Source organism: Branchiostoma floridae, chromosome 2, assembly GCF_000003815.2.
Source record: "Branchiostoma floridae strain S238N-H82 chromosome 2, Bfl_VNyyK, whole genome shotgun sequence".
Classification (NCBI taxonomy): Eukaryota; Metazoa; Chordata; class Leptocardii; order Amphioxiformes; family Branchiostomatidae; genus Branchiostoma; species Branchiostoma floridae.
Genome location: NC_049980.1, coordinates 19,763,951 through 19,781,731, shown reverse-complemented (window position 1 = coordinate 19,781,731; position 17,781 = coordinate 19,763,951). Strand labels below are relative to the sequence as shown.

The following is a 17,781-nucleotide window of genomic DNA, read 5'->3' as shown; positions in this document are numbered from 1 at the left end:
ATTCTACAGTCTTCTCAGAGCATACACATGGTGGCAAAGCTGAAGGTATCACTACACTGTGTTAGAAGTGTTGTGATATTATTTTCCTGTTAAGTAAGGCGATCATGGCAAATCTTATTCCTGGCTGCAAAGCACCAGCTTGCCACCGAAGATGTAGAGACAGAGACATCTTCCCTTGACGTGTACACATCGCTCCAATCCACAAAAATCTGCTGTTCGAATCCTATTTGCAAAGATTGTTGAGTTTTCTTATCTTCACAGCAACATATTACACAAAGAACCACTATGTTGATGCTGCATCCAGCACAGTAATGAAAAATCCATCCTTCTTCGCATTTGTAAGGTTGAAAGCCAAAGACAATGTTCCCTGAAAATAAAATGATATACAGAACCAACATTTTACGAGAACACAACTAATTAACACCATGTTGGCACATGACATAACTTGACTAGATACATGACACTTAGGTTTCTCCTTTTCTTTGCTCTCCTCAATAATATAAATCCTGACAAGTCTAGAAAATTTGCCAGCAACATGATACAGGAAAAAATCAAGTGCAACATCTACAAAGACAGTTGTTCAATGCAGCAATATTAACAATGGTATTCCTTGGGGTCATATATGAACCTGGTGATTAATTGTGAACTTTCAATCTCGACCATCCTAAATACATATTACTGGCATAAATGGCTGCATTATACAATTGTGAACATATGATGGTATTCCTTGTTTGACTCAAATTGCTCCGTTGCAATTGCTCAGTATGTAGAGATACCCCAACCATTCGTGTTAGTCAATAATCCAACAAGTTCAAAGTGGACTTGCATCTCACAGTGAATTCCTTTGCAGGAACAAAGTTCATCATATTACATCACACTTGAAGAAGTCCAGGACTAGACTACAAAAAAATACCTTTTTCAACAATGAACCAACCAGTCTAGGAACATGGCACTCTAGAAATGACATTTTAAGATCAATCAAAAATGTAAGATAAATTTTCTGACTTAAAATCTGTTGTCAACAAAGCCCAATCAGTATTCTGAGCACCAAAATTTCCATCCCCTCTATTGAAAACATTGAATAGTCAAAGGAAAGACAATAGTAGTTAAAGTCGGTTGAAATCCCATCAGCAATTTCAATTTCTGCTGCCATAACCCACTTCCTGTGAAGAGAACATGGAGTTTACATGCGACAGAGCTTAGAAAGGTGACAATGCCTTGGATAGAATAAACAACAGGAAATCTGGACACACAAAATACCATGGCACCAGCAAAATCTGACAAGCCAACCTTTATTTTGTCCTTTGGCCTTCTTGATGCAAACCTCTTTCATCCAACCCACACACATTTGACAGAGTTTCATCCACAATGACTTGTCTTTTAGACAGGATCTGATGGTGATGGTAGAGACTAATACTGTTCCAAGAACAAAATACACTTGTTTCTTAACAACTAGCAACAAGGGTATAACCCTTCATACAGAAGACTATGCAATGATGAAAACTAAGTAACACAGTTGCATCCAAGATCGTCTCTTGACCACATCAAACTGCTGTGCCACTCTAAGGAACTAACACTTTGGTTCTACTGATAGTAAAAAGAAACAGTAAAATGGCCTACACTATACAGTACAGAAAATATTTTCAAGAGGCCCAATGATTTGGGCTACAATACTGGTGCCATGGAAGAGACAGTTACTCCTTGGGATATTGGATTCAAATGATGACTGAAGATTTGCTGCGTATGTTCTCCAAAATCTCTGACGGAACAAACCCTACAGAACAGCATTTCAAGGAATGGCACTTATTTTTACAAAAACAATTGGATAAAACAGTAGATAAAGCAGAAAATAAAATAACAAAATTCTGTGCTGTGTGATCCACTATGTACAAGGTCCATCCAGCGGTAACTTGAAAACATGGAAAATCAGTGGATGACTATTTGTAACCTTATCCAGAAAAGACTTTGGCTGAGGACTTAAACTTCAACCACTTTACTTTTGTAAGATATTCACTAGCCCAATGTTTCATACTGAGCGATCATAACTCTGTGATGCTTTGACCATCGATGAAGTCAACCACCTTAGAAGTCATGAATATATGTTGTCAGATTGCGTGGATTCTCTGCAGCTGTAATGGACAGTATCTACCAATACAACACCCTGGAGCCATGTCAATCACCACAGATACAACTACACTTGGAACTGCTGAATGGCAGGGAGCCAGAGATGCAGGGAATGGAGGACGGTGGGGAAGCACAGGAAAACTAACAGACCCTGCTCACAGCACGAAACCAGGCCAGCCGACCTAGACAGAACGATCAATGCGAATGTCGATCTCACGCCCGTCCAGCTTGATGCCGTTCATCATATCTGAGACGTTGGAATGAAGGAATACTTGGCAGTGTAATATGTCTTCATTGTCAGTAGTTGTCAAATATATTTACTCTTATTATTAGTCTTAATCAGGAAACCAGCACATATGACATAAAGTGCATTCTTTTTTTTGTTGATCAAATATTGGTTACTACTATTAGGTGTCAGAAATGACTTAAGATGGTTCCACAAAGTATGCACAAACTCAATCACCTGTAGTGTATTTCTGAGTTGTCCAGCTCAGCTATTTAAACACTTTGGTGTCCCAAATTGGAACACAAAACATCATGAAATGGAAGATTTAAAAATTGCACATACAAAAATTGCACAACTTTGTAACCTCCCTTGAAAAATTTTGGAAGCAGCCATCATAAATCAAAAGATCCATCTACAAAATAACGCATTTAAAGGATACCACAAGCTCTTTGAGCACCCTCAGGGGTCTCAAAGCGGACAGTGCCACATCCCTTCGATTTTCCATTCTCAGTCTTGATCTCCGCATACATCACTCGGCCTACAGATACAGGACAAAATTAACAGTCAACCGTAACCTGACAACGTGAAATATGAAATCATAGTAGGCCATAGTTAAGCAGTGGCCCGGAATAAGACACATGGCAAAGCATCTGTTGGGTGGAGGTAAGTATATTCAAATACTGTTACTGGCCTTGACGAGTCACAAGCTTTGATTATGACACTGGAACTTACAGTGCTGTCACAGATCATCACAATTTGAATGTCGAAGGATTTTCAAGCAGACTGTGACAGAACAAACCACTCTTACTTAGTGAATAAAAGAAGGCAGACCAGGCTCTAACTCACCACAGCTCTTGAATTTCTCCTTCAGCATCTGCCAGGTGAAGGCCCATGGGAGCTATGGGGCCAAAAGAGTAGAGAGAAAACTAATCATACTCAGATCCAGCAAAACTACAGTAATATCAACATACAAGCAACAAAATTTACACTACATCCCATCGAAACATCCAATTTCTGTCTTGTCCGACATTGTCTAAAATTCTTACCCACCAAAAGAGCATGTAGCAGACAAGTTCAGGCATATTTCTGTCTACTCACGTTTCTGACAAAGATCTGGCAGCTCCTGTTGCGGCCACCCATCCCTCTGCCCATGTTATTGTCCATACCTCCTCCCATCATGCCACCGCCTCCTCCCATACCTACAGAACACAGCAGATACAAGGTCAGCCATGTCATGTACTTTGGAATACTATGAGCACACTTCCATGCAAGCATTACTTAATTCTGTTGCAACCACAAAAATATAATCTGTAACAAGACTTATGTTATAAGAATAATGCATAAGAATAATGTTATTATGCCAGATTGTTTACATAACAATTTTGTAGAGAAGACAACAACAGTCATTTATGTTCTGGTCTATTTCATTACCAACTACTAGTTTTAACTTCCAAAAGTTGATTATCAGAAACAATATTTTCTTTAAGATACTGAATGCAGCTTGAGCAATAATAACTACGCAACCACTCCAATTGGACCCTAGACAGTTAATCACAAAATATTCCTGGTGGTATTACATTTGCACACAAGTTTTCCCACAGCAAACTCATCACACTGCTATGCTGTATTTCATCATGATATTACAATTGTTTCAACACACTGAAGAATGGCTACGTTCCCCTGCTACTCCAAACACATGTCTACGGTAGCTAAGATGAAACTTACCTCCTCCGCCCATACCACCACCCATGGGGTTGCCCATGCCTCCGCCCATTCCACCCATGTTTCCTCCTGTGGATTAACCAAATCTTGTCATTCTGGCAGACATAACATATGATTATTGCTAACTATTTCACTTAAGAAACAGACATCACTTGAACAATCATGAATCTGGCCTAATTGAACGTGCAAAAACAGCCCGAAGACTGCCAAAAGGGCATCGGTTTGAAAATTGACTGCACATTATCAAAAAAATGACTTGTGACAATTTTACTGCCTACATCATTAGACTGTCTCACCTCCCATGCCGCCTCCGAATCCTCCGCCCATGCCGCTGCCCATGTTAGGACTGCCCATGCCTCCCCCCATGCTGCCCATGGTATCTCCCATGTTGCCCATGCCTCCTCCCATGCCCATGCCACCTCCAAGGTCACCCATCCCTAGCCCACCTGAAACATAACATCCTGTTGTTAGAAAAAAACTATTTTTTAACATTGTTGTTCACTGCATTACTTATTTCTTAGTTGACATCATTACCATTAGAGTATGGTAAAAATACTGGTCAGCTAGAAGATTTTAATAAAAATGCTGCATTTCTAATGCAACTTTTACCACATTACTTGCTTGTCTTTCCATTATAGGCTGACTGTCATACAATATGGAGCTATGGATGTGAGAGTTTGAATCAATATCAATAGTATATTTTGTCCTCACTGTAGAGATTTTTTACACATATCTGAAACTTGAAAATACTTGTGACATTTGCAAGTCATTGACAAGTCCTATTAGTTTGCTATTGTTAGTATACACAAACATCTGACACAGCATATAACTCATTTTGTCCATTCATATATTCCCCATTAGTCAAGATACATTATCAGTCCTCTTGATATAAAATTGTTAGGGCACTGTTCCAAAACTGCACATTTAGTTATTGTCAACCACAGCAAATAAACTAGGTTATATCAAGTACTTTTAGTACTGTGATATATTGTAGGAAAGGCAAGTAGTGGTCTTGGCTGTTGTCTGATCCATTAAGTTATGAACCTATATGGAATCTATCTATAAGATTCAGTCATAACATTGAAGAGGATAAGGGGGGGAGGGGTTATACATTTGTTCTCAGATTAAGAACTTAAGTGTTCGAAATATATTTCCCAAGGAACTGTTTGCTTAGTTTCCTTCAATGTATCAATCTTACAAAAACCTTTATATAACTACAAGGATTGGAAGACATCAAGCCATCAGAAATAGTTTTAAGATAGGATGTTTTGTCAATAGCCTTTTTTGGTTACCAACAAAAGCCCTACATAGACACTGCAAGAACTCAAAATGTTGAAGTTTGAAATACTACCATCTCACATGTCAGTAAAAAAGTTGTAAATGAACAATGAGAAAACGGAAATTTTTAAAACTGTCAAACAAAAGATACATTTTGATGTGTATGATACCAACACATCATACACAATGTACTTTAACATGTGCCAATTGATAAATCTTGGTATGGTAATCTTTTTAGATGCCATTGATTGTAGTGCAAACATGAAAAGCTGGCAGAAACTTGTTGGAAGTTTTCTCTGGCTCAGGGTTGTCGCCAGCTTGAAATTTTTGGGGAGCCAATGCTGTTGATTTTCCCCGTAATATGTCCCAGGACATAGGGATGGGGCCTGGAAACAGCCCTGCTCTGGCTACTTCTAGCTGCAGTGTGAGTGGTAGGAAGTATTTCAAGCCTACTTCTGGCCATCTAAAACACACACAAACCTGTGCCTCTCCCTATATCCTCCCTAGACGTGCTCACTGACAACCTGGCATCTATATTTGAGAAGATCAAATTGGCAATTGTTGCAAGAATTACAGTACAACTAAGATGTTAACTGTGAAAGTGATTGGGAAACTCTTGTATATTGTTCATTCTCTACACCCTGCAGACGCAGCGATAGACATGATTCCTTGTAAAATATGTAGTGCGACAAACTGACACTTTGTCCAATAGGAAAAAAAGATGTAATGGAACAATACATTACAAGGTGTAATTAGGTGTAGGAAAAAAAGTCAAAAGCATGGTGATTTTTTTTTACATAAATAGCAAAATAACATTACAAAAATGATTGTTTCCACTGAACTGAAATTAAGAAAAACAGCATCCAGAATGTGTAGTCTGCCACATCCACATATTTTACAGGAACTGCCTTGAACTGAAGTTCCCGAATGATACCGTACCTCTTCCCATGTTTCCCATTCCGCCTCCCATCCCACCTGAAAGTGAAGTAGTGTGCTGTCTTTAGTTCTGTTTGTAACTCTTCGCATTTTATTCACCACCATTATCACTAGCACTAGCACCCTACCCTCACAACACATTTCTAAACTACTAGTGACCAGAGGTATACCTAGTCTACTATAACCCAATTTATGGATAATGTAAAGGGTTATTTTTTTAGTTTAAGACATTTTAGCAAAATTTAGCTTAAGTAAATGCAAATTAGCTGTCCAACTCTACATTCTACCTGATCAAAATCTTATGACAAAGTTACCAACTTTTTTAGCTGTTGGCATTTTTTTTACAACTGCTACTTTTCACCAGAAGTTAACTTTGATACATTTGTATCTGCATTTCACACGGACAATGGCTATACCCGATAGCCAGATATGCCACCACGAGCTAATGTAAGTGTACACCAATGTGAACAAGTGAACCAATGGGGGTAAGTCTTCTCCTCAGTGATGATCCAACTTACCCATGCTGCCACCAAGGTCAGACATGCCTCCCATGTTGCCCATTCCACCTTGTGGGGGAAAAAAGTACACAAATTGAAGGACAGAACATGACATGTTCAGATGGAATTCTCTAGTGTACACTGAAGCAATGTTTTTAAAACAGTATGAGCATGCTTAGAAGTAACAACACACCATAAACACTGGCTTTATAGCTATGTGCGTAACAAGAAAATCACTGGTGTTTATCTACATAACACAGCAGCTTTGCAAGCAAGTCACATAGTAGCATTTGCACATTTAACTGCAGGCAATGCTTAAAGCTATCTAGTGAGAACAGCAAATTCCACTCTTCCATGTTTTTTGGGGGGAAATCTAAATTTTTACTTTCCAAGTTCAACTGTCCAGCATGGCAGTGCTTGTGACAGTTATGTGGCTACAAACACTCACAGAAATCAGGACATCGACTTACCTCCCATATTTCCACCCATGCCTCCACCGAGGCCGCCTCCCATGCCTCCACCCATTCCTCCTCCACCCATGCCGCCACTTCCCATTCCTCAAAAGTAAATTAATTAAGTAAAAGCAATTAAAAAAAACAACGTAGAACTTCAGAACACTTCTGTGCTTGTAGGCATCCACAGTAATTTGTTACTAATTCATTTTATAGTTTATATGACAACATAAATGTTGAGAAGAACAAACCTTGATTGAAAAATAGTTCAAAAGACTGAACAGCTTGCTTGACAATGGCAACAGCTCAAGATAATGGTACATGACAAAAGTGTAACATCAGCTCCATCCATTTCGCTGGGTGCCATAATACTCCCACATTCCAAAACATATACAGGCCTTCACAAGATTGAGTGAATGTCTTGAACACCTAAATATCAGAGTGACATATATACCTTGGGGTTATTGATGCTACATCAATATAGATAAGTTCAAATTTTTGTTGATTTTTCCAGGTGGCAGTATTATGGCATCTAGTGGAATTATGAGAGTTGATCCTTATTATATATATATATATCTCATACCTCCTCCCATGTTTCCTCCACCACCACCACCACCACTGCCCATCTGGTGCACATTGAGTGGCTGTCCACCTGGACCGAGTCCAGCACCGATTCCACTCAGTCCACCTGAAATATGAACAAGTCATGTTAACCTCAGTGCTGAATGTAAAAACCATTCTTCCTGAGAAAGCAAGGGACTGGGCGGAAGGCCACAACCACATTACTATAACATGGGGAAATTCTTGGGACTGTCATGCGGGTGTCTACAAAATCTAGCTGTCTTGTCACTCTTGGAAGAGAAAATGTTGCTGCAGATCTTTGGAGAAGGCCAGTTCTGCAACAGCCTCACTGAAAATCCTTACACACAAAAATTGTATGACTGTCATCCAACACAAAATCCTATCATACAAGACTATTTTCTTTCAAAGAATGTGTGATTGGTTTTTAAGAAGCCCTTCTTGCAGATTCTTTTAGGCTTGAGAGTACACAACACTGGGACAGGAAGAAGAGGATACGCTGATGTAAGTGCAGGCCAGGTATATCTATCTGATATGTAACTGTGCTACTTTTCTCGTTATTGGAGGGGATTTAATTACTAAATGCTGCGTCAGAAAACAAAAGAAACAATAGAAATTTTGGTAACCTAAAATTTGTTTGGTTATCAAATGCCTGTGAATTCCATTTTCCCCCTTTTGTCATAGGGGAAGGTCTATCTTTGTTACTTAGCCATATCGCTTGAACTCAGAAAAGGGTATTTTAATTTGAGAAAAGTTTATGGTTTGTACGACTATTCAAATAATATCTAAAAAACACACACAAAGAATAACTTCATGCAATACTGTCTGAACAAGGCCGCAGTATAAAACAACTTTCCCATTGACACACAACTTGAAAGCACAAACATCACTGACCACTAAGTCCCTCTGCTTCCCCTCCCTGTAATGCTGAGTGGTGACAGACAACACATTCAGAGAGATAGCTTAGAAGACAGTGTACAGCGTGAGGGCACTTGGCCGTAGGAAAGAAGAACTAAAGAAGGCTTTGTTCCAAGGCCCTGAGCAGGAGTGAACTTAGGAACTAAGTGTTAGTGTGTATCTTTCGTGCTAGTTTGCATTCCATAAACTGTTGTGGAAAAATCATCCAATATCTTTTCCAGAGTAAACACAACATCCTTTTCAACACTTCCTCCATTGACCCAAGCAATAAAATCATAATGACCACCTGGACACTTTCACATTTCCTAGAACTTCTGCTGCACTCCAAAAGCCTATACGTGACATAGATAAGGTAAGACCTACTTGGCAGTTTGGGTCCAGGGTCTCGACCCATGTCGCCTGGTGCTTTGGAGTCCTGAAAGAAGCATACTTTTTAGAACCATATCACAAATCTTGGTAACACAGAGTACCAAGCATAGTGTCACGTAAAGTCTTACTAAAGAGTGTTTGTTTGCCAGTGACTTGCCTGGGTAGCTGAATTTTATCCATTAATTGGCAAGCAAGAATTTTTAAAAAATCTGCCTACAGCACTGTATAGCAGTTCGTATATTCCAAACAAAACTACCTGGAAAAAATCAATTGCATAATTATAACCAGCTTGAAGCATCAGAGAAAGATATTACAAAAAAAGTTTCTCTTACCGGTCTGACAACCATAGTTCTGTCAAATAACTTCTGGCCATTGAACATGGCTGCAGAAAAGTTAAGGATAACAACAACTTCATACAGACACTACAAACAATGTTCATCACTGATAAAGCAATGACTTGATATCACTCGCTGGATAGTCCTTTGCTATCGTATGAGTACTGTGTAAAGAATTAGCTTTAAAGGCTTCGGGATCTTTTAGGCAAGGACGGAACCTGCCAAGCAAAGCAAGCACTTTATTAGCATAGCTAGTGCACTGGTTTCTACAGCTTAGCTTTGTGATTCAACTTGTAGTGCTCAAGGATACAGATAGCCTGTGCTGCTTCAAGTGGGAACTCGAACGTGACGGTTCCATGGCCTCGGCTCTTGCCCTCATTGTCTGTCTTGATCTCCGCTCTCAGCACATTTCCTGCCATCTTGAAGATGTCTTTCAACTTCTTCCAAGTGACCTTGTAGTCAAGCTGTTGAGCAAAAAGCAAAGACTAATGAGGTCACATCTTTTTGAAGTGTTACACAAATAAAGATGCAAGTCAAACCACAGATTTTACTGATACTATCATTTTTCATTTTTCTTTGGCTGCTTCTTTTTTTGCTTAGTGATGAAAAAACTTTATGTGACTAGTTGTAAATTAGCCCAACTTGTCATTAGCTGGACCACGGATACTTGATGTGTTGGTTATCAAATGAAACAGAAAAAAACATGCAACATTCATAACAAACTTTGTACATGGGTAAGATGGTAGTTGGACATATGTCACACTCACATTGGCCACAAACACAACGTTGCTGATGTCTCCGTTGTTAAGCCTCCTCATCAGGTCAGGGTCGACATTGGAGTTGCCACCCATCCCCCCACCCATGTTGCCCATTCCCCCGCCCATGTTGCCCATTCCACCCCCCATGTTACCCATGCCTCCTCCCATGTTGCCCATGCCTCCTCCCATGTTGCCCATTCCACCTCCCATGTTGCCCATACCCCCTCCCATGTTGCCCATTCCTCCACCCATACCCCCCATGGGTCCACCCCCAATGTCTCCCCCTGGCATGCCCTGATCATTCTTGATTCTAGCTCTGCGCTGCAGTTCACCACTGCTATCCTGAAGAAGAACAAAAAAAACAATGGTTAGTTAACTACTTGCCAGCATTATACAGATACAATTCATGGAAATAATACAACACTTTTTCAAGGCATATTGATGGCAAACAGATTAGACTTTCAAAATATCAAAAGCACTGAGCCACACAGATGATATGTTCATACTCACTTCTCTGACAATGATGTTTCTGCCATTGATCTGATGTTTGTGTAAGTTGTCCACAGCCTTCTTTGCTACATCTTTGTCTTTGAACTCTACAATACCGCAGCCCTGGAGGGAAAAAAACCAAACCCATAACAATCCTGTATCACTGGAAGTACCGTTCTTAGCTTGACACAAACAAAATGTCATGAGAACCGCATTTCAAATTCATACAACACTTGTTTCTAATTGTAGTGAAACCGTTGTATATAATTTATTAACACGACTTAGTCGCAGACTGAAATTTTAACTACACATCAATGGGCAACAAAAACAGTCCATACATTTGGAACATCTCTAGAAGTGTTAAACATTAGAAAGTACGGCCCGCTTACCCTGGACTTCCCATCCATGTCTGTGAACATCTCAACATACGTCACCTCTCCGACTGAAAAATTGCAATCTGAGTCAGTAATATGTCATAATGAAGTTGTCCTGGTAAGAAAACCTCAAATATTCACTATGTCAAAACAGAATCTCAATTGCATGTGCTAAGGGACTATTGTCAAAAGGGATACAGAAGCTGACCATTTAAAATTTTTGTTGAATGTGGTCACTACTAGTTTTGTAGCACCACAACAACTTCAACAACAAAGCTAATTTTGTACTGAGCTGAACAATAAGTAACTCACTGCATACACTTTGTTGTAAGAGATAAGAATATTTTTCCGCATTCTGGGCAGTTTTTCATGGGATTTCTAACATTTAGACAGTTTTATAATATATGCAATGTTTTACAATCACAATGAAGGGATTATTACAGAACAAACAAACAGCTAGACATATAATTTTACCCTTATCTCTGAAGAGGTCCTTGATGTCCTGCCATTTCATCTCATATGGAATGTTACTGATGTAGACAGTTCTCTCCGGGTCCTGGCCGTGCGCACGCGACCCTCTCCCTCCACCGCCACCACCACCGCGCCCTTCTCGACCATAAGGCTGGTAGCGCCTGTCACGGTCCCGATCTCTCCTGTCCCTGCCTCCTCGACTACGGTTGTCTCTGTCACCCGACGACTTCTCCCTGATTAATGCATGATAAGAATATGCTTGTTTGCAGCACTTAAATTCTATGGAAGGGTAAAACTACTAAAAATCAAGATTTTTGCAGTACATTTTGCTGACATTTTCTAACCTGGGGTATCACAAACCTGCAGGTCTCGTTCACAGGCTAGCTTTAATGGTCAGTAAGTGTATACCCAGTATTAACAACAATGGCGGGTTAATTGACGAAGAGGTATTTGAAAATAATGGGGACTGGGCACAAAGAGTGGCAGCGCTGGGAGTTTTAGGCCCGAAAAACGCCCTGGCATGCTTTGCTAGGTAAGGCTGTGAAAAAATGAGGGACACCAGAGTTCTGAAGATAAGTGCAGCAGCATGTTTTGTTTTTTTGTCGTGCGCCCATCCGCCGCTATTGACAGGGCTAATGTACATGTATAAGACTGCATGCAAAAGACTAGCCCTAACCCAACAGTCACCTGTGGGTAGATTAATTTTGGGTGTTGCATTTTAATACACCAAACATCTTGCAGTTACTTCTTTGTTTTGTTCCAGGTCCACTGGTCCCCTGTACATCATTATATCACTAGCCTCTGATTGAAGAAATAAAAGTTCTCTTTGTAAAACTTACAGAGTATGGTAGCTCAAATAATCATAAATTATCGATTTTTTTTAGTACATTCAATTGTGCTCAAAGTTTAAAGACTGCACTGTCGGCGTCCCACACAAAATCATGTTATGGAGGCGACCCATTTACAACTACAGTACAGGTATGACCAGTTTTAACCATGGCACATTTGCATAGGAGGACTTATTACCATTTAATTAGTCTTCCCATGCAAAGTCGCCACGGCTAGACCAGTTTGGCTCACAAATAATTTTGAAGGCCACGTGATTTGCTCAGCCTAAAAACAAAGCAAAAAATGCAAAATTCACCGATCTTATTCAAAGAAACTAATAGAAGTCCTATATTCATTTTCGCGCAAATCTGAAACACAAAGGGCTTAATTGGTGTACTTTGAAGCACGTGCACTGCAAAATTTCCACTACTTGATGACAAGACGCCATCTTTATTTCCTTTGTGTGAAACACGCGTCACTTCCACACCTTCTGTTTTGAGGAAATCTTAACAATTATCTACGCAGTCTGAAACTATTTCCTACATCCTATCGTTATACATGTACTCACTTTTTAACTGCTGGCTTTGGAGAGGATGATTTGGGCTCAGATGAGCCATTTTCCGCGACGGGAGTTTCAACTTCTTCAGTAGACATGTCTGCCTCCTTTGCTCTGGCACCGACAATGACGCGCGGATTGATGCCCACGTGATTAACAAAACGTCTATCACAAAATAGGGGTGTCAATTTTTTGTGCGATAGATTTTGCCAACACATTTCAATTAAACACAGTCAATTGTATTAAACGTATCTTTAAATATTTTTATAAATATTTTGAAGGCCTGATAGCGACTAACTACTTCTTAATACACAAGTATATGAGTCTTAGGTGTATAAGGTCACCTATATTCTTTTGAACTGATCCTGACAAGCATCACAAACTCTCGGGAGATTACGGTTGCTAGAACGGGAACTGACGAGATTAAAATATTTGAAAGAAGGCAGAGCGGGAGAGAGCGGGAAGGTTGAACTTCGTGCCAAGCTGAGTGAGGTAAAGAGTAGAGTAGAGTTCGGTTGAGTAGGAACTCGTATTCAAGAGGTAATGTCTGTTTGGGGATTATTAACGTGGTAGTGACGATGCAGATTCTATTTCTTCTTTGTGGAATGTGGATTCAGCTGGTTTAAACAGCCAGCACATTCTTCACCAAGAATGTGGGCTGTAAAAAGAAGAAGGTTTATAATTTCTAGATCTCTCGGCCAACATATTCTGACAGGAACACAAGCTCCTTGCCCAGAGCTGAGAGCATGCGAGCATCTGATATAAAAGCTCCTTGATACAACACAGCAAATATCACAAGACACAGATCTTGCCACGTTTTATAGCTGCAATGACAGGAATCAACAAGCAGATGTAACATTACATGGCCTTCTCCCAGCATACAGAGAGTAACAGATGAGGGCCCCCATGGGGGGTCCCGACAACGCTCTACGCTAGATTCTGGTGGCCGGCTACGTATTACGCTGAATTCAGGAAGCCTCTTTAATAGTCTCTATGCTCTACACTCAATTCAAAAGCTTCCCCACACATTATGCAGAACTTTTGAAATCTTGACCCTCTGAAACGCAATTTCCTGCATTTTGAAGGGACTTAGGGCAATGGTTAGGGCAGGTTTGATTCCGATGTACGCACAATTAATTCATTACGTTTTTCGGTAAATTCCTGGGAGCTACAATGCATTACGTTAGATTAAAAGAGTCAATTACGCTCTATGCAAAATGCACTGATTATGCTCTACGTTGAATTAAGCGACCCGTCTACGCTCTACGTAAAATTAAAACGGCCAATTACGCTCTATGCAAAAGGACATTAGGCCCCCCACAGATAAGACGTACTCTCCTAGTTGCTTGAGTTACTGCTTTTTGGTGAAAGTAATGTTACTTGCTTTTCTTGCAAGATATTTCTGATCATATTGATAACGTTATAGTGACAACTTATACTTACTTTTAGTACTTTAGCATATTTCCTTCACACCACCAAAAATGTTCAAAACCTTGTTTACACCATGGAGATTATATAAACTCCTTCACACAGTTGGTAGTTAACAATTGCATCCAAATAATTACAGAGAAACTTACCCTGCGAAACCAGCTGGCAAGGTAAGGGTTCGCTATCGATCCCCGCCACACACGTCCTGCAATTTACACCTACCCGACGACCCAGCAGTGGGGCAGGTGTACAGTTGTGGGAGTGCAGGATCGGTAACTCTTTCCACACGGACTCTTACTAGTCTTAGGAGTCTGGTTTTTCCCAGGGTAAGAGAAACTCTACTCCAACTGAGTCCAAGTTGCCAACAAGTTTGCCAACTTAAAATACATACACAGTTTTTTCCTAATACAGATGAAGTCCACCAAATCCTTAGCAAGGCAGCTTGGTATCATCAAGAAGCATCCCAGACATGCAGAACACAGCAATACCACTCCTAGAATCACTCCCCAGGCCTTCAGCTACCTGGTGGTGATTGACTTTGAGGCAACATGTTGGAAGAATAAGGAGGGTCCAGCAGGGGCACAGTCAGAGGTCATAGAGTTTCCCGCAGTCCTTCTCAATACAGCCACGGGAGAGATAGAAGCAGAATTCCACAGGTAAGTCATGAAACAATTGCTGTGGATTTATGTTCCCAGTTTTAACATTACTCCACATTACAACTCACTGGCTGCAGCATGCTTGTATGTCTTGCATTTGCATACTATTGAATAAAGTTTCTGGTGAAATTACACAGTATTCTTTAAAATAGCTAGGTATATATATAAGTTGGTTGCCATCTTATTTAGTGGTGGTCTCATATTCACTTCCTAAGAAGGGGACCCTTTGTTAACTAAAAAGGATGTCAACCAGGCAGGTGATCAATTAATCACATTATAGCAAATTCCCACCTCACTGACACAAGCAGATACGCAACTTCTTTCGTTTCATACCTGCAGGTATGTTCAGCCAGAGGAACATCCTTACTTGAGTAATTTCTGTACAGAGCTGACTGGAATAACTCAGGACCAAGTTGACCATGGAATCCCTCTTCACATCTGCTTGGCTCAGTTCAGCAGGTGGTTGAATGGTGTACAAACAGAGAAATCTGCCCACTTTGTGACAGGCAAAACAATTGGAAAGACCACAACAAACAAATGGGGCACCTTTGTTACCTGGTCTGACTGGGATCTTGGTGTATGCCTTCTGTATGAATGCCGCCGGAAAGGCATCTCCAAACCAAATGCTTTAAATTGTTGGTTAGATCTGAGAGCTACCTATAAGAAGTTCTATGGTCGTAAACCAAATGGATTGAAGGGGGCCCTTAGAGACTTAGGAATAGAGTTTGAGGGAAGAGAGCACTCTGGGATCGAAGATGCAAGAAACACAGCCAAGCTGGCCTGGAGAATGATGGGTGATGGCTGTGTGATGCAGATCACAAAGAGTCTGATTGGTCCTGTTCCCCAACTTAAGATAACCAACCAGGTCAAGAGTCCTCAGACCATACACAGTCTTGGCTCATCAAAATCAACCAACAATAGTCCATCTGTACATAGACAACCGATTGTAAATAGCACAACGACATCAAAGTTGCAACCAATGCAGCTGCAAAACAGACAACCCCTTGCCAGCAGCACATTGATCAATGATGCATCGTCAACAATCTCTGATTCAGTGCGGAGCAACAGCCCCATTTGCAGTAAAAACTTTCCATCAAAAAGTACCAGTAGTGTGAAGAAAGGATGTGTGGCAGGCGGAAAGTATACAGCGTACAAGGGAACAACTACCAACATGTCTGCCCCTAGAGGTAAGGTGTATGCTCAACCTTCAACCACAAGGCAAGGTGGTCATGTTTACACATCGCCAATGACAGGACATCAACCATCCACCACTAAGTCAACGACCTTACTAGCAAATCTTGGGAAGGTAGGTGTGAAATTTGCTCCCACTCTCGGCAACAGTGTACTTCACACAGTAACAAATGATACATGTGACAAAAAGGAATGTATCAAATTTGGACCTTGCCATCCCAACACTGCAGGACAATACAAGGCACTGACAGCACAGTGTCATCATCAGAGCAGACCAAACAATGAGGGTGCAGATATGACAACGAAAGGACAACCTCAAACAAATAATCGGAAGAGTCTATTAATTGAAGTGGAGGGGTCAAGTGCAAAAGGTACCCTTGGGAGCTCTAATACAGCTAGTGTGTATACAACTCCAAAACAAGAACATATGGAAGACAAGATGTCAGTAAGATCTTCCAGCTCCAACACACATTCGGTGGCAAGAAATCCTTTAGTTATTCGCACCAGTAGGATCACACCCCCATTTTGCACATGTGGTCGCCGTGCCAAACGAAGGAGCGTAGTGAACCCAGGACCCAACCATGGCAAGCAGTTTTGGGTCTGTGGGACAGGAAGGAGGGATAGTGCACAAAGTTGTAATTTTTTTAAATGGGAAACTCTGTATAGATCAAGGGGTAGTACTTTAAACAGTAGCATGCATTACAGTACAGATCTATGCTCCACTAGAAGTAGAAAAAGGAAAACATTTCTACATATAGAAATAGAGCCACCATTACCGCGTATGGACCTAGATGATGCCTAAACGGAACATTGCAATGTAGTACAAAAAACATGTATTAAGTAGTGACTGACAACCATGGAAAATTACGGTATCTCAGTCATTATGTCTTAACTTCTCCACAGTGACGTCTGGGAAATGTAACTGTTCAGATGGTGTGGTCACATGGCAGTAGCAGTAATTATGTCATTTTAGAGTTTTAAAAGTAGCTCAACAGGAATTTCAATCCTGACGTTTTAAATGTATCAATGTATATTTCAATAAAAATGTATATGGCACTTTTTCATCTAGCATTCACAAAACAGTTTAATGGTTGTTATGTCCTTCATACTGCATGTGAGAAGCAACAAGAGCATTTCAAAATCAAGAAACTTGTGAATCATCATATGCAACAGTCATCATGTTAAATGGATAAATAATGTATACATCTGTGTGTACATTTGTAAATGATTTTAAAATCAATGCTGGCTGCACCCTTTACACTGACATCAATATTCTGTAGGGCTGTTATTGCTATTACTAAATGACAACAATTCTGCCAGAAGAGTTCTCTGGAGATAGTCCTCATCCATGCTGTCCACTTGAACAGTTGTAACATGAGTAAGCCCTCCTTGTGAATTCCTCATCACAGACTTAGAGTAAGCTGGATCATAGTGTTCCCGTCATATGGACTCAACAAACTCCTCCCATCTGGCGTTGTCAATTAAGCAAAAGCAGGAATCCAATTTCTTTCCACCGTGAAACTTGTGAAGGGTTTGCAGCAGTTCTTTAAGGTGTATCCTGTCTTGAGTAAAATGAGGATAGTCCCTGAGGATT

The 17,781-nt window shown here is 40.4% G+C and overlaps 2 protein-coding genes across 7 annotated transcripts in view; one reads left to right on the top strand and one right to left on the bottom strand.

Moving 5' to 3' along the window:
* Window positions 1–1,276: 1,276 nt before the first annotated feature.
* LOC118409359 (myelin expression factor 2-like) lies at window positions 1,277–13,078 on the bottom strand. Of its 4 annotated transcripts, XM_035810331.1 has the most exons (19): window positions 12,925–13,078; window positions 11,532–11,761; window positions 11,073–11,125; window positions 10,705–10,806; window positions 10,204–10,536; window positions 9,747–9,900; window positions 9,434–9,483; window positions 9,096–9,147; window positions 7,819–7,923; window positions 7,254–7,340; window positions 6,805–6,852; window positions 6,290–6,325; window positions 5,831–5,881; window positions 4,369–4,518; window positions 4,076–4,141; window positions 3,449–3,549; window positions 3,197–3,248; window positions 2,790–2,888; window positions 1,277–2,371 (listed from the first exon to the last, which is right to left on the bottom strand). In XM_035810331.1, exons 1-19 carry the CDS (start codon window positions 13,008–13,010, stop codon window positions 2,307–2,309), a joined length of 1,920 nt encoding a protein of 639 aa, XP_035666224.1. In that variant the 5' UTR covers window positions 13,011–13,078; the 3' UTR covers window positions 1,277–2,306. The 4 variants fall into 4 exon arrangements, with proteins under 4 accessions (XP_035666224.1, XP_035666226.1, XP_035666225.1 ...); XM_035810333.1 differs by lacking the exon at window positions 5,831–5,881 and having other exon boundaries at window positions 2,004–2,371; XM_035810332.1 differs by lacking the exon at window positions 6,290–6,325 and having other exon boundaries at window positions 2,004–2,371.
* Window positions 13,079–13,274: 196 nt separating this feature from the next.
* LOC118409358 (zinc finger protein 23-like) overlaps window positions 13,275–17,781 on the top strand; it is a 12,714-nt gene continuing 8,207 nt past the window's right edge. Inside the window, exons 1-2 of one of the 3 annotated variants that reach the window (XM_035810325.1) lie at window positions 13,275–13,404; window positions 14,752–14,996. In XM_035810325.1, coding sequence (XP_035666218.1) covers window positions 14,752–14,996 — 245 coding nt within the window. In that variant the 5' untranslated portion in view covers window positions 13,275–13,404. Of the gene's footprint in view, window positions 13,405–14,735; window positions 14,997–17,781 lie in introns of those variants that run through there. The other 2 variants (XM_035810326.1, XM_035810329.1) reach the window with 2 other exon arrangements.